The sequence below is a fragment of the Maylandia zebra genome, linkage group LG7 (genome assembly GCF_041146795.1).
Source record: "Maylandia zebra isolate NMK-2024a linkage group LG7, Mzebra_GT3a, whole genome shotgun sequence".
Taxonomy (NCBI): Eukaryota; Metazoa; Chordata; class Actinopteri; order Cichliformes; family Cichlidae; genus Maylandia; species Maylandia zebra.
The window spans coordinates 44,797,652-44,814,180 of record NC_135173.1 but is presented as its reverse complement, the minus strand read 5'-3'; the positions used below and the strand labels follow the sequence as shown (position 1 = coordinate 44,814,180).

The window sequence follows — 16,529 nt, the reverse complement described above, 5'->3', positions numbered from 1 at the left end:
ATCTTCTGATGGTTGCTTCCAGGAGGATAACACACCCATTCACAATGTTCAGATCACCTCAGTGTTTCATAACTTGGCAATGAGTTCACTGTACTGAATGACCTCCAATGAAGCACATTTGGGATGAAATGAGATTTGCCTCATGGATGTGCAAAAACTGTGTAATGCTTTCATGTCAAAAAGGACCAACCCTGTATTTAACGTGTGCCTAATCAAGTGCTACCTAAGTCGAAGCACAACCTTTTTTTTCCCCCCTTCTTCAATGGCACTACCGATCATGTATGACAAACCAACACAGGAGATGGACCCAAAGAAAGAGATGCACTCGTGTTACAGTTAGAGTCATGTTTATTTACAGCAGAATCCTGAATGAGGGGGGAGAGGAGCAAAGGGGGTGGGGAAGAGGGGTTAAAAGGAGACAAAGTGTTTTTAGATCAAGCGCTTCAGGATTCATGTTTCACTACACAGTTCTTAATTTATTTTATTCACCATTTTTCTATACAGAATCCATTCAGCCGTAATATCAACTCAACCGACAGAGCTCGTGTGCTCTGCTGGAGGGGAAGAGAGATGGAAAGAAAAAAAAACAAAGAAAAAGAAAAAACCTAAAGCACTAAACTAAAAATACAGAGGGGCTAAAAAGAAAACAAATTTCAATAAAAAAAAAACAAAACAAAAAACCCCCCAAGATCATTAGTTATGCATATATTCACATATACATACACACACACACGGGTATGTATATGTGTATATAAATCTATATATTTTCTGCCTTGTCCATGAAGAGGTGAAAGGGGGGGGGGGTGTAGATCCATGATGTCAGTTATGACGACTGCAATGAGCAAACTGCCAGAAATCCCGAAGCAGACAGTACTCAGGTCAAAACTTTCAGTCAGAGCTGACCAATCAAAGTCCTTCTGACCTGCAGCCTTTGTACTACCCACTGACAGGAGTTCATAGGTCCAATGTCTCCGTGTTGGCCAGCAGAGCTCAGCACTGCAGTAGCCCTGTTTAATGCAGTCTGAGAAATGATACACTGTACACTTAACATGCACGGCCAGGTAGCATAAAAAAGTAAAAAAAAAAAAAAAAAAAAAAGAATAAAAAGAAAACACAAAACAAAACACCACCCCAAACCCAAAAAGCCAGCAAAATGCATCCAGACATCTTCAATCACACACTTTCCAGTATACATTAGATATTAACTGACAAGCACCACAAAACAGTGGAAAGACCAAAAGAAAAAGAAAAAACAAAACAAAAAAAAACATCAGTTAATGGTGACAGTAAAAACATCCTGTGGGTTAGCTTCAACCTCAATTATTTCACTGATTTCTGAATGGTGTGACTGATTCATGACTCAGCTCAATGGATTCAAACAGGTCCAAACACACACGCATACACATTCACCATCCATCCACAAAACCTTTAATCTGTAGCTACTTTAATCTCAGTAAGCCTTCATATCCAATGACCCTCCTCTGCAGCAGGCTTCGATTTCAAACTCTCACAATAGTCAGGTTTTCATCGACTGAGGTCAAACACTGACATTTACAGAGTTCAGATCAGATGTTTCGTTTGATTTGTTCTTTTTGTGGTTTGTTGTTGATTTTTCCTTTCCTCCTTTTTTTTTTTTGCCAAAACACAAAAAGACTTGTGTATTCTGGAAAGAAGTGTATTTTCAAGGTCATATATAAAAGGTGCAAATTTGGGATGTGCAAAATCACTGAAACATGTAGTTTCAGGATAAAAGTAACGTATCATACCTTCAAGTTACTTCAACATTCATTTATTTGAAACAAACAAAAAACAACACTTTTTACATTTCCACCTGTCCGAAGAAAAAATGACCTCTGGTGAGTTCTGTGTAAAAGTTCATGCAAGTTTTGATTGAACATCCAGCTCAATGCAAACCTGACTATTGTCGCTGTTTCTAAACTTCAGTGTTCGTGATTTCAAATTAAAACCCATGTAAAACAACCATTCACTCATTTGTTCTGCTCTCTCTCTCTCTCTGTCTCACTCACTCACACACACACACACACACACACACACACACACACACACACACACACACACACACACACACACACACACACACACACACACACACACACACACACTTTAACACTAGAACAGGAAACTAACTTTGCAATTGATCAGTAACAAAGGAAATTGTTTTTTTGTTTGTTTTGTTTTTTAAACCACACACGCGCGCACACACACACACACACACACACACACACACACACACACAAAAATCCATCTGTTGATTCTATTGGACAAGTCGACAAACATTTAGAAAACTGTCTCCAATAGATGGACGCTTGCTTGTCGACGCAGCTGGCAGTCAAAATTCACCAAAAATTCGGCTGTTGGCTGGCGTCAGTTTCCCACCCTGTTCAACATGCTCCCAAACACAAATACAAACTCAAGATACTGCAAATACATGTGTACACATATATACAAATAGAAGCGCCCCCCACCCGCCGATGCTGGGGGGAGGAGGCAGCTTAACAATTTATAATGCATCATTTCTGTATATGCCAAGAATAAAACTTTTCTAAATAAAATACATAGTTATCTGTGAGGGTGGGGAATGAGGACAGCAGATGAACAGAGAGGAGGAGCTCGCGGGGAGTGTCAGAGGAGAGCAGGAGCGCCGAGGAGAAGCCATTATGGAGCGATGGTGGAACAGATGGGAGAAAGCTAAGGTGAACGAGGGCAGACGGATGGAAGGGGAAGACTCTTCTCCTTTACGGTGTCGCTGCTCGTGGGCATTCTCCTGTGCCGCTGCAATACTCCACCTCAACTCCATTTTTTTTCAGTTGTTCCATAATAATAATAATAATAACAACAATATTAATAATAATGACCACGACAATGCTAAAAAAATATATATAAACCCCTGCTATGTCTCACAACTGCAAGTCCACAAAAAGGGGGGAGGGGAGGCCTTGCCCTCGAGTTCATCTGAGTCATAGACAAAGAGATGCAGAGGAAATTAAAGACGTAGAAAAAGGAAGAAACTGCAGACAGAGAAGAGGCCTGACGAATGAGACGAGGCCATGTGAGGGAAGTGGCAAATGAGACCAACTATACACGTGTGAAAAAGGAGGGGGGCGGGGGGGGGGGGGGGGGGGGGGGGGGCAGAACAAAAACAGCATGGGCAGGATGTGCTGTAGTGAAGAGGAAATAAACAGCAGAGAGGAAGCAGAGATGAAACAGGGAGGATATAGGGACCAAAGATGAGTTGTGTCGGGGCGTTGTGATCCACACACTGGTGTCCCTTCGGAGGGTTTTCTCAGAAGATTGGTGGAAAGCATGAACGAGTGATGACAACATGGCCTCACTGTGAGTGTGCCCTCTCTCCTTCCCTCGAATTAAGGGAGAAAAAAAAAAAAAAAAACCAACAACAACAACAACAAAAAAAAAAAAAAAAAAAAAAAAAAAAAAAAGAACTTCTCCGTGCTGGTCGCTTGTCCCAAGTTGTATCATACCTCTAGGAAGCGAGAGCTGCTAGACTTAGTGTGGAAAGGCTCAGACCACATGCGCCGCAAATCCCCCTGTGGGCCACAAACACCAAGACAAACACAAGTTACGAGTCTTTAAGCGAATCACTCAAATGTCAATAGATTGCAGACAGTAGTCAACCGAATTCTGTTTTCTTACCCCTCCCAATTCAACTGCATAAGCTACGGTGGCCCCTGTAGGACAAACAACTCTCGCTGCTGTTCATCCCTCTGTTTACCTCAGGTGTCAATATGCCAGGTGTCCACCTCTATGTAGGAGGAGGCTGTAAAACTTTGTGAAAGTAGTCTGATACGAGGCAACGACTCAGTGAAGCTCACTTCTGTCTCATGAAAGTGATACTGAGGTGAGTTATCGAGCGTATCCTGAACCTTTCTGTCAGTAAGCGCTGCCGTTTTTGCAGGGTTAGGTCAACATACCTAAAAGACTATCGGCAGGATGGCGATGTCCATCTCAAACACTGTATTATTCAAGATGGCAGGCCAACATGGTGGCTTCCACAAAGTGGCGCCTGCTTCTATGCTGTTGTTGTTTTTTTTTTTTTTTTAAATGGACTAATTTTAAGTTTAAGAGTATGCATTAGTTTGTTGGAAGACACACACACACACACACACGCACACACACGCACACACACATGAGTATGACGAGTTTTTTCTGTTAAATAAACCCTGACTGAACCTTTAAATACACAAGTATGAGTTTCTTGTTGAAGTCAGATGAATGTGCGTTGAAAAAGCATGCTGACATTTTATCACTGTCTTCTGATTTTCCTTAGTTTAAAGTCCCAGTAACCAGTTTATTAAACAACATGGGCAAGCCTTTAGCACTTTCGAAGAAAATGTTACCATTTATAGAAATTGAGTGCAGTTTATAGTTTCACTTAACAATTAGATTCACACTTCTCTAAAAGCAGCACAAAGCAAAGAGCTTATTTTTTTCCCCCCACACGTAGTCTTTCTTTCTTTCTTTTGTTATTTCTAAATCAGAACTGCAACAGCTAGATTTTTGCCACAGTCCATGGCTGTTATTATACCTTCAGGTAGGCCATGGTGAGCAGAGGCAGCAGGGTGAAGGGCACCAGGTAGAGCAGAGCGGGCTGTGCAGCACGATGGATCCTGGAGGCCACGGTGGCAGTCAGCAGTCCTGAGGAAACATCAACAACATGTCAGAAATGTCACAAATACTTAAGACAAAACATTTTGAAAGGTCACAGCTTTAAAAAAAACAAAACAAAAATTCACCACTGCCTAACACTGAGACAATATAACCTTGACCTTATCCATCCCTTCATTGATTGCTTACCTACAAAGTATCCGATGAGAGTGCAGTGGAAATAGGAGACGCGCTGCATGCGTCCAGACATGTTACCGGGCCCTGGGACTTCCCCGGTCGCTTGCTTCTTGTAGTTATCATAACGCAGGACAAAGCATAACAGCAGCCCTGGCATCACGATGTCTCCTATTCCCAGCATCGAGAAGTGACTTCCTGTGGAACTGCGCAGGAGCAAAGAGCAAAAAAGAAGAAATGATGGCAAATCAATTCCTGTGTCTTTTATTTCCATTTCATCACTACTTGGCTAAAGCCAACACAAGGTCCTGAGCAAATATCAGACTGAAATCGGCCAAAAGTCAGTCACCATGGTAGCCGCACTGTGGTTACTACGATCACTGAAACAGAAAAGGAACTGACAGCTTTAGGTGTCAGCTTCAGCTGTATTATGTTAACTGCAGCTCTGTTAGTGCTACTAACACACTCATTTTTAAAGGGGCCCTAGAACTGCTTATTACCAGCTATTATTTATAATAATAATAATAATAATAATAATAATAATAATAATAATAATCTTTATTTAACTTATAATTCAACCTACACCTGGAAGGCACTTGTGGCTCCTCTACCTTTAAGCCTAGTTTCTTCTGACCTGCTGCGCTGGAGACCATGGACCATATTAAGTATATCTCCTCTCTGACATAATACAAGAGTCAAAAAACTGTCCAAAATGGAGCACTTAATGCAGTCTGAGGCTTGAGCTTCACTTGATTTGACCTCAGTAAAGAAAGTTATGCAGAGTAAGATAGAATATGTGATTGGTTTAGTTTGCTAGCAGGATCATGCAACAAAATTATAGCTGGAGATGATTAACCTCTGGCATTGGTCCAAATCTGGGTTTAGATTCGGTTTCCAAGTTTCCATTTGTAAGGACTGTTTACCATTGCAAGACGGGGCAAAAAATTTCACATCATATCCTGAAAAATATGCAATTCTGAAAATAAATAAATAAATAAATAAATAAAAAATAAAAAGGAAAAGGGAAAACATCAAACTAATATTGATCCAGGGACTCGATTCATGCAATTCAATCCTTTAATGGAGGTATAGAGAATCAGCAAGGTCATGTTTGCAACTCATTCTATGGCAGGAAATAAAACATTAACAGCTGTTTTCTCACTTAATCAATATAACTCCAAAGCAGAGTACGAGGAAAACATAACATATCAAACCTTTCTGAAGCACAAGCACGTGTTTTGTCTGACGGTGTCTAAGTTCATGTTTAGGTTGTCATCCAACACAAAGAATACATACTCATTGTGACAAAGGGACAAAAACAAACAAACAAACAAACCCCACAAACTGGTATACTAATTCACTGACAGTTTCAGCTATTAGGATGTACCCTTTAGCATTAATCTTGAGGCAGATCTTAAGAGGTAGTTAAAATGTTTGTCCTTTGTTTCCTGAAGGTGTTGTAAATTTGTTGGCGACACCAACAGCCGCGAGATAACAATACTTTAGGATTCACCTCGTGGGACCTGAAAGATGTCTTTTCAAGGGTCGGTAACATTTAGCAAACTTAAATGTCAAAAAGCTGAGCGGTGTGATGAAGTGAGCATCAGTGACTGAATAAAGGTCACACATCATGCACACGCAGAGGCTGATCACAAGCAAACGACTCGGTGATCCCAAATGAATGTGTACCAAGCACACACTGCACTGCTTTATGATTGAGAGCAGCATTACCTGGGAAAGACGAGTTTGCCGGGCAAGGAGAGGCGGGGTACGTCACGGCCCATCCCCGGCCCCAAATGGAGCTTCCTGGACAGGACATCTATGGGATTTTCAGCAGGCTGAGTGGCTACTTTGACCATCACATTACTATTGAAGATGTATGCTGAGAAAAACACCTGGAAAGAAAGAGAGCCGGCTGTTAATACTTATCAGGCTTCACCACAACCCAAAGTGACTGTTGCGACTTTTCTCATAAAACTCAAAACACAATGTTTATGGCATGAAAAGCAAGAAAATCCCACTTAAAAGAAGATGGCTGCAGCCAGTTTTGATATTAAGTAACACGGAAATTCCACAGCAGGGACGGCTTATAAATTTGTCAATGCCCAAGTTTTGATAAGAGGCACCATCAGTATTTATGCACTTTTAATTCACTCTGACAGAGCAACTCATAACAGCTCTTTAATAAAGACAAAGCTACCGGTCTCAGGAGATTATGTCTGACTACTGTGTGTTTGCATTATGTGCTCTTCAGTCATAGCTGACAGGGCAGACTCTTCAAGAGCGTGTGCTCACTTTGATGTATTTAATGGAAATTCTACTGAATGCCATAAATGAAATGTATATGGCACTCAGCTTTCCTTACCCTTTTACCCATGTGAATTTAAAATTTCTATAAATCTGAAGGAAAGCGGCATGTTTGTTTGCAAAGCTGCTGCTGTACTGCTTTCCGATTCTGGTGCTTATGGCATTTGTCAAATTCAAAGGCAACTGACTTGGCTTTAAATTAGGGTAACACTCAATACTGGTGTAAAAATGTCTGTACTTAGCGCAAAATACAATTGACCATTTTTAAGCACTTTTCAAAATGCTGGTTGTTCTGGGAAAAGCAAACGGCTTCATCAGTGGACAGCAGACATGCACATTTAACCCATTCCTTAGTGCTTTACAAAATAAAATCAACAAAAAATTTTATTTTGTAAAAAAAAAAAAAAAAAAAAAAAAAAAAAAAATCATAGGGCTGTCATCAAGTTAATTTTGAATTCTTCCTGAACATGAACTGGGGGCTGGAGCCTATCCCAGCTACTACAGGGCGAGAGGCGGGGTACAGGTCACCAGCTCTTTGCAGGGCTAACACATAGAGACAGACAACCAGTCACACTTACATGGGCAATTTAGATTCACCAGTTTGCCTAAATAGCCTCACCTTTAGACTATGGGAGGAAGCCGGAGTATCTGGAGAGAACCCATGCAAACAGGGGGAGAACATGCAAACTCCACACAGAGAGGCTTCGAACAGGTGGTTGAATTGAACTCATGACCTTCTTGCTGTGAAGCAACAGTGCTAATCACCGTGCCACTGTGCTGCCACAATCTCAGATATTGACCGATATTTTTCTTCCAGGTAGACGAAACAAACAGATTTCATAACATGGATGAAGGTTGTTTTTTCTGTCCCTTCCTTTTCATTTAAAGCCATATACTGACAGATTGAAACATTTTTAATAGTGGTCCTCCAATAAACTGGCCAGGTTCTCTTCTTATATATACACCGAATGTCACCCAAGTATACAACTACGTCCATAAGTATTTCGATCATAAGACACTTGTTTGTAAGTTCTGTCTTTGCATACCAGAGGTGTAGTTTAATAAGTTTTAATTCAAGAGATTTTAATAAGTGCTGCATCGTCTGTTTAGGAATCACTGCCAGTTTCATACACATATATATATTTTTATGTATATATGTCTTGACTCTTTTTCTCATTGCTGAAGCCACAACTGCAGATGTCTTTGATAGACAACTGTCTAATATAAAATATGGATGCAGCTACCGGGTCAGAAAAATGAAGCCAGTGCAGACGTGGGAAGTGTCTTAATCCTGGAATCTATCTGAAGGCGACTAGATAGTGATGGCTATAATTTCAAAAAGACTTCTGGTCCTATAGAGGTCTAAGGGAAAAAACTGCTTTCTGACTTTATGCCTGTATACACCTTCCTTGAGCTGAAGGGCTCAGTCAATCATTTCGGGTAATTTTGAACACGAAAATAAATAATTAAGAAAATTAAGCCTGTTATGTAAATCTTCGTCGTGGCTTGTTTCAACATAGAGGAATTTCTGTGGTATGAATCACAAGTCAATAGAAAATGAGCATGTGGCTTCACAGTCAGACTTGTCCTTGTCACTTTTGTGGGGGGTTTTTTACAATTAAGGAAGCGAGAGAGCAGAAATGCTCAACCTGAGGCTTCACAATCAGGACTTCAGAAATGAATGGGTGGCGTTATGACGGCACACTTTTAAAACAGTCTCTGCCATTATTAAAGTTGTTGTTCTGCTCTGGAGATCTGCTGTGAGCTGGAGGACAACATGAACCCACAGCAGGTAAAGGGCTGCTGCTGTGATGCTGTAGCTCATCTAGGTTGCTGAGCAGAACGAGTGGTCTAAGACAGTGGCGCTGAAGACCATCCACGAGATGAACTTACTGCAGAGACAGCTAAACATCGCTCTATTATTTATAGACACAAAACGTAAACCTTTTGTGCATGTAAACACAGATACACAACTATTTTTTTGTGTCTTAAAATATATTTTTTTCCTCTGTTTTGAGCAGCTCTAAGCAGTACTCAACACACTACCTACAAAATGGAAGAACTGTTTAACTGACCAGACATGGGGCTGTTGAAAGATGTGTAGCATTGTAAAATTAGAGGATATTAAACAAAGAAGAGAGACATACCAAAAGTCTGCCATAAAATGCTAGCAAGACTTAGATGCTTAAATGTCTTAGTGAATTAGTGATCTAGTGTTTCCTGGACTAGCACCCTCTGTAGCAAGATCACCTTCATGATTCATTTAACATGTTAATTCGATCAGTTTTGCTTTCTGCCAAATGAATTTTTAATTTTTCATGATTTATTTAATTTCTGCACAGCAGTCAATGCAATCAAGTTCTCCCCCAAACTCAATACTGTTCAATGTAAAGTGCCTCACTTAATCAGCAATGACAGACACCGGCCTGCAGGTTTGAGGAATAAATACAAAGCCTTTCATAATCGTGAATCATCATGTTTGTTTGTTTTTGTTTATAAACAGAAATTTTCTCTTTGAATGTGTGCTTCATATATCGCAGTCTGTTTGCTGCGTCTCATGGAAGCTGCTTGTATGTGTTGCAGGTTTAATTTGGGTTGGGAGCATCTCTTACCCAGAAAACATCATAAATGAGCAGTCCTGACAGCAGCAGGCAAGACACCTTCAGACTGGGAAGTCGCACAAACGCTATCATGGCGACGCACAAGCCCATGGCTAAAGCTGAAAGGAGAGGACAACATATAATTTCACATTTTCAAAAGAAATGAATGAAAACATCAACACGATAAAGCTGTTCAAATTATTTTCCTACTTGAAATTGATTTTCTCAGGGCTGCATAACTGAAGATGAATACCAACATATACCTTTATATTGAGCTGGGAGTCTGTCATTACCTTTTTCAAAGTCCAGCGAACTGGAATGCCAGTTCATGGGTTAGTCATGTGGGTAAAATATAGAACCAATGACTAATATTTAGCATGTACTTTTCCACCATTAGGAGAAGTACTTCTTTTAAAACTATGAATCATTACAAGCTGAAGATGTTAAAATGCTTACTTTTAGCATGCTGTGTAGCAGGGCATGTTAAAACAACACCAAATCACACATTGCAGTTACATTTCTGAAACCTGACTACTTTGTGTTTAAATTTCATTGCTGCGGCTCTTATCTGTGGATTCTCATTCTGTTTGTAGTATGAACTGAAGCAACATTCATACAAAAGTTAAGGCAGAGCAACGTACCGTCCATGAGAAGCCAGTGTCCAGTCAGCACCCAGATGAGCACCAGCATAACAGAGAGTGAGAAAGACAGGAGCTCAGCCAGAGTGAAGCGCCCACAGCAACCAAACGAAATCCTGCAATGAGACAAAAAGACACAGAAGTGACCCACTTAAATCTCACAGAGCACTTTGGGGTAAAATGCAGTGCACAAAAACTTTTACAGGTGGATATATTTCTTAACTGAGGATCTGCTGCATATCGACTACTGTACAAAGAACTTATGTTTGAGACAACTGATGTTTGGATGAGTGAGAGTGGAAGGTAAGCCTGTAAACTGCTTTACAGATCAAGTTAACAGTAGTTATTTTGGTAAATAGCATGCAGGTGTCCATCTTTCAGCTAGGAGTTTTCCCTGGGGTGTGGCGCTGGCAGAGAAACCATTACATTGTGTGGGTTGTAGGGTGGAGCCTCAGTGGTTCAGGCTTGCTCTGGGGCATTCAGCTGATGCTTTGATGGGAGGGTGATGTCAGGAATTTTTGTCAAATGGCATGTGGAAAGCCGTTGCCATCATGACCATACTTTATTAAGTCTAAAGGGATTCTGGGTAGGTATGGAATTGTTTTGGGTGAGAGAAGCAGACAAAGATTTACTGAAAACTAGATATGGGGATTTGAATGTTTAAACAAAGTCGTTTTTATTTAAAGCAGTTTTTTCCGTGTCAGTTTATTGAGCAGATGAGCTCTCCTGGTGACTCTGTGTGAACTCCCCGGTGGAATAGAAGAGTTGATTATTCTAGATGTCTTAATCTAGAGACTATGCTGAACTTTTAAATGGAAATTATATGGAGCAAGGCAATGCAAGAGAATTTATTGAATTTTTACTACCTCCAAACATTCAAAATAAATTTCCCAGTGGTATTGAGCTTTGCATCTAGTTTCCGTTCTACTCTGTGAAATTAATGCAAAGCATTTCCATCACACCAGGAACAGCTGAGAGGACAAGGACATTTGATAAGCAGTAGTAAAAGACCTTTTTGAATACTTTGTGGAAGAAACGCAAAACACCACAGAGCAATTGAGCAGGAGCCAGAAAGACTATGAAACATGATTTTCTTACTTGTTCTGTGGGGAGCAGGGTCTGGTCAGATACTGGCACATTGGCAACAAAAGGAATGCAAATGCAATTGTTGCAAGAACTGAGGAGAGGAACAAAACACAGCAGTTAAATCCAAAGCCCAGTTCACCTCCGCTGCTTGTTCCAGTGGTTCCTGTCAGTTTAATGGGGCAGCTAATGTCTTCAGTTATAATAATCAATGCAGTAAAGATGTTTCCCCAGTGCGTAATTACACAACACTAACATAAAAGCTTTATAATAACTCCACAGCTTATTTTTTGTGGTATGTTCAAGACTGGTAGTTACCTGCAGTGCAGATGGTGAAGACCACCTGTACAGAGTCGAAGAAGAAAAACATGACTAGCAGAGACACTGAGGCTCCTATGGGCAGAAACAGGGCCTGTGTGGAGTCTATAGTCTGAATGCCTGAAAAGGAATTCAAACATTAATGTAAGATGGATTAAAATGCACAAAACAGAAATGGATATTATATATGACTTTAAAAACAACGGTACGAGCAGAGAATTTAATCATTCATAAGTTATTACCTGAAAATCCAAGAAAACGTTTAGCATGCACAGTTCAACTTTGCCCTGTATGTAATACTTACTGTTGTTTGTATTGTTGTTATTGAATGACCCCGTTGTTGAAGGGTTTCCATCCTTATCCTTGTCCTGGTTCTCACAATCCATGTTTAATGACCTGCACAAGGAAGGGAAAGAAAACCTATGTGTGATTCTGGCTTCCACAATTAGCTCCTCAAAGCATGTACATTAGTATGAGGTGAAGGGAGGTGAAAACGCAATCTCTGCAAATCAGATCTCATTGTGGATGCTCTAGCAGCTCAATTTCAGGGTCTTTTGCATGATAAGCACCTTGCAAAAGACCCTCACATTTAGCATGCAAGCTTTTAATTTTATTTCTTCATTTACTAGGCATAGGTTTTGTTTTTTGTTTTTTAAATATTTGGTTTCTACATAAGCTGTGTATCTATTAAAGCAAAAAAGACAAGAGACCTGTACTGCCAAAAATGCATATTTTAATATTTCTTTGTCACATGTCAAACAGATAATCAATACTGAGTTTCTTCATATTGTGCAGGCCAAGTCTGCATACACAGGTCCAGTCTGATGACTTGCTAATAAAGAGTGTGGGCAGAAGAGTGTAAAGCTTGTGCCTGAAAAAGCACATCTTTTCTTTGAGTCAGAATGCCTGACTCACAAATCCCAGGACTGGAAACCTTGAGTTCAAAAAAATTTAATCCTTAAACATTAGCAAATTTAAACTTGATGCATGTTTTGAATTAATTATGCTTATCTACAGTAGCTTTTTTAAGTCATACTTTGATACCAATTTTCCATTCTGGTACTATAAGCCATACTACCAGAAGAGGGTGCAAACTGAAAATGTGGAGAAGCAGTGGAAATTACGTATGGATGCATGTTTATCTAAACAATTATAAGCAGACTTTATACCATTTATTGTTACACAGATAGAAAAATCCTCACTGGATATCTTTGAAAACTCGTTGCCTTCTCTAACCATCTTTTTTGCATTCTTTAACATCTATGGCACTTTTCATGTTAATAAAGTACAAGATTACTGTCACACTAGAGAGGCTGGGATCCTACAGTTCAAACCAGATTTGATTCAAAGACAAAACGAAAGTTTTAAAGACCAACAACACAGTAACCAAAAATAAAAAATCCTGATATCAGTTACTTAAAGGTGCCACTTGTGTTTGTAGTTGGGCTGAGGTTCTTTAGATAGTCTCGTCAACAGCTGCAACAAGCTGATCTGAGATGCATGAGTAAGTCAAACTTGCTAATGTAAACCATCTTTTCAAACACACATGAAAATGTGGGAAATTCCAAAGTTTGGGAACATCAGTTACCACCAAGTCGCATTTCAAACACTTCCTACACAAAAACGTATCTTGCCTCGGAGATCCTGCAAAAATAGTTTGAGGCCACTTATCACTTACAGTGGGATGCAAAAGTTTGGGCAACCTTAATAGTCATTATTTTCCTGTATAAATCATTGGTTGCTTCTGTAAATCCAATAAACTTTGTTTCACTTCTCAAATATCACTGTGTGTGTCTCCTATATCATATATTTAACTGACATTTTTTATCGTAAAAAATTGTATCACTTTTTGTTTCTAATTAAGATTTCACCTTAGCCAAGTTGGAATTTTTTTACATTTTGATTTATTTTTGTCATCGCTGCCAGAGATTTATACTGTGCAAAATCAAATGGCATGCCTCCCAACAGCAGCCGCCTCAGACTAGAATGAGCAGAGTGCAATAAGTTAATAATAATTAACTAACTAAATTTTGTCTGATGCTTTGCAAGCTGCTGTGCTTGCTGGAGTGATGGCTGAGTGGCAGTTTCATGGTATAATCACAGCTATATGAATGTTTAGTGTTTCAACCTTTTTTCAGTACCACAAAGTGTATAAAACATTTTAAGGTCATAAAAAGAGACAGAGACTCCCATAAGAGGCGTTCTCTGTTGTTTTTGGTTAGCTGTGATGCCCTATTTTAAGGAAAAAGTCCTTAAAAGTTAAAAGTCAGGCTAGCATTTCCATAGCAGAGCTGTGAACTAAGACTTTAAAACAAACTTATGTGGCACAAACTATCCTGTTATCAGGAAGAACACTCGATTGCCTCAAGTAACATGTTTCTGTGCCTTAGCTGGTTTCCTGATACTTTGTGTAAAGAAGCTGCCTGAGACACAACCACAGTGAAAGTTCAGCACAATTCTTTTTTTAAATTGAACAAAGTCAGACAGTAGACGAGTGCTGTATGTTTTTGACATATTCCTGGTCTCTTTGTGTAATGCAATGATGGACTCCATGTCGGATGTTAATGATGTCAGGTTACCTAGCTAGTAAATATTACCCAGCATGTGTGTAGCTTTGCAAATGTGCAGTTATTAGAGTTAAACTGTTTATTGTTCACAGATTATAGTGTGACTTATTGATTTCTATCATATAATTAGAAGTGTGAATAAGGCACCGGGCACACAGGAGCTAGAGTAGGATGTCTCGAGACCACTTTTACGTGGTCTTGGTCTTGTCTTGGTCTCGGATCCCTCGGTCTTGTCTTGGTCTCGCTCTCTCTGTCTTGCTGTCTCAGATCAACATAGTGGTTGGGAGATTTGGAGTCAACAGTATCCATGACACACAACGCAACGTTCGATAATCTGTCATGCGCAAAAGCATCAGCTCTAAGAGCCGTGCATAGAGAGTGCTTTGTAGTGAATCAGAGTCGACTCCCATTGAGCGAGAGCCGGCTCCTCAATTTCCTTTCACTGCTCAGCTCTCACACAGTGGCTCAGCTATGGTCCAATCCCTCCATATTGTGGCCAATCACATGCGAAGATATAGGATAATATCATTATGTGGAAAACAGAGGGTGAGAGACACGACAGTCAAGTGGAGCTTGTGTCTGTCCTCTCAGTAAGTGAGTGAGACAGTAGACAGCGGTGAGGAGGGCTGTGCAAGTGCATCGCAAAAACACATAAATATGCCTGACACCCATAAACAAAGCAGCATCTGGCTGCAGTTTAAAGACTTTTTTGTCTCGGTCTCGTTTCGACTTTGTCTTGGTCTTGATACCCTCTGGTCTTGGTTACAAGTCTAACAGGAGCCCATTCCCCCACCCCCAGGCAACCACGGCTCTCTAGGGAAACATTAATATTCCCTGTGTGGTTGTGAGTAGTTGCTGGAGGTTGCTTGTTGTCACTAGGTAAATTTGGTCACAAAGGGTTATACAGTGCTAACTGAAAACCTTTGATTGCTTTGGTCACATAAAGACTGCCGCAGTCAACAGTAAAGCCCCTCAGGTACCCAGTATGGAGACAAATTTAGACTACGTGAAAATTCATAGGGACTGTTTTGTGGGCTGACTGGTAAAACACTGTGAAAATGTTATCATCATTTTGATCATTAATTAAATTATGTCCAGTTTTAATGATAGATTACACCTGTTATTACTGGGATGGGAGAAGATAATATATCCATACAGATTAATCACAAAATATAAATTAGAGAGATGTCGTAATTTTGCTGTTTGCTAATCCAAACAATTAAACTAGAACTTGAGCATTTTTACTGACTTGAACACAAACAAAAAAATTTATTAAAAAAAACCCCCAAAAAAAACCCAACCTACATTTTACTGCTCATCTACTGTAATAGAAACACTAAAAACCCCTTTTGCTATTAACACTCACCTGAAGCTGCCATAGACAATGAGCAGAATGGAAATGAGGAAGGTGGACACCTGACTGGAGTCAACTAGGGAGTACGCCCTATAGAAGAAAGAGAGACATACAAACATTACTTACGGCACAAATGACTACGCATGGACATTTAACAACAACAAAAGCACAACTGTCTCATTATTAACACAAGATTACTGCTATAGTAAAAAAGTAAGTAAAATTTATTTATATAGCACTTTTTAAGACAAAAACGCTGTTACAAAGTGCTTCACAAGAAGACATGTCAAACAAACAATATAGCAACATAAAGGAAGTATAAAAGCATATCAAACAAGCAATAGTACAATATAAATATAAAATAAATATACTGCTATGTACTGTTGAAGAGCAGAAACACATGAATCTGATAATTAACTGTGCTGCTGTTGATATTTATTTTACCACAGCTTAAGTTTTCAAATTCCTAACACTCAGATGCTGTTGTCAAGTGATTATACTTGATGCTTGTGTGTGTTTATGTTCTGTACTCTCCGGTCACAGCTGTCAGGGCAAAACTCTGGGCTCCATTCACTACATTCAATAGTGAACAGCATATAAAAAAGTATTAAATAGACCAATGCCAGCAACCTCAATGACATCTCACAAACAGAACTGCTAAGAATATGAGGAATATGCGATGAGTTTCACTGCTATAGCAAAGTGGCTGCTGTTCTGGAGAGCAGTCTCACAACTGTGATGCTGATGGGATTTGTTTAACTAAAAATACAGTGGTGTGGCCTCTAACACTTGGCATTATTAGACTTGATATTTCATCAGTTTAAATGTTTTTTTCAATAAGTGC

General features: G+C 39.7%; 1 protein-coding gene across 1 annotated transcript in view; it reads right to left on the bottom strand.

The window, feature by feature from the left end:
- Positions 1-330: 330 nt before the first annotated feature.
- The window catches only part of sppl3 (signal peptide peptidase 3), a 40,468-nt gene continuing 24,269 nt past the window's right edge, over positions 331-16,529 (bottom strand). Inside the window, exons 2-11 of the mRNA XM_004538196.5 lie at positions 15,698-15,775; positions 12,069-12,160; positions 11,765-11,884; positions 11,462-11,540; positions 10,367-10,479; positions 9,738-9,844; positions 6,550-6,713; positions 4,834-5,024; positions 4,565-4,674; positions 331-3,566 (exon numbers count right to left, since the gene is read on the bottom strand). Coding sequence (XP_004538253.1) covers positions 3,495-3,566; positions 4,565-4,674; positions 4,834-5,024; positions 6,550-6,713; positions 9,738-9,844; positions 10,367-10,479; positions 11,462-11,540; positions 11,765-11,884; positions 12,069-12,160; positions 15,698-15,775 — 1,126 coding nt within the window. The 3' untranslated portion in view covers positions 331-3,494. The remainder of the gene's footprint in view (positions 3,567-4,564; positions 4,675-4,833; positions 5,025-6,549; positions 6,714-9,737; positions 9,845-10,366; positions 10,480-11,461; positions 11,541-11,764; positions 11,885-12,068; positions 12,161-15,697; positions 15,776-16,529) is intronic.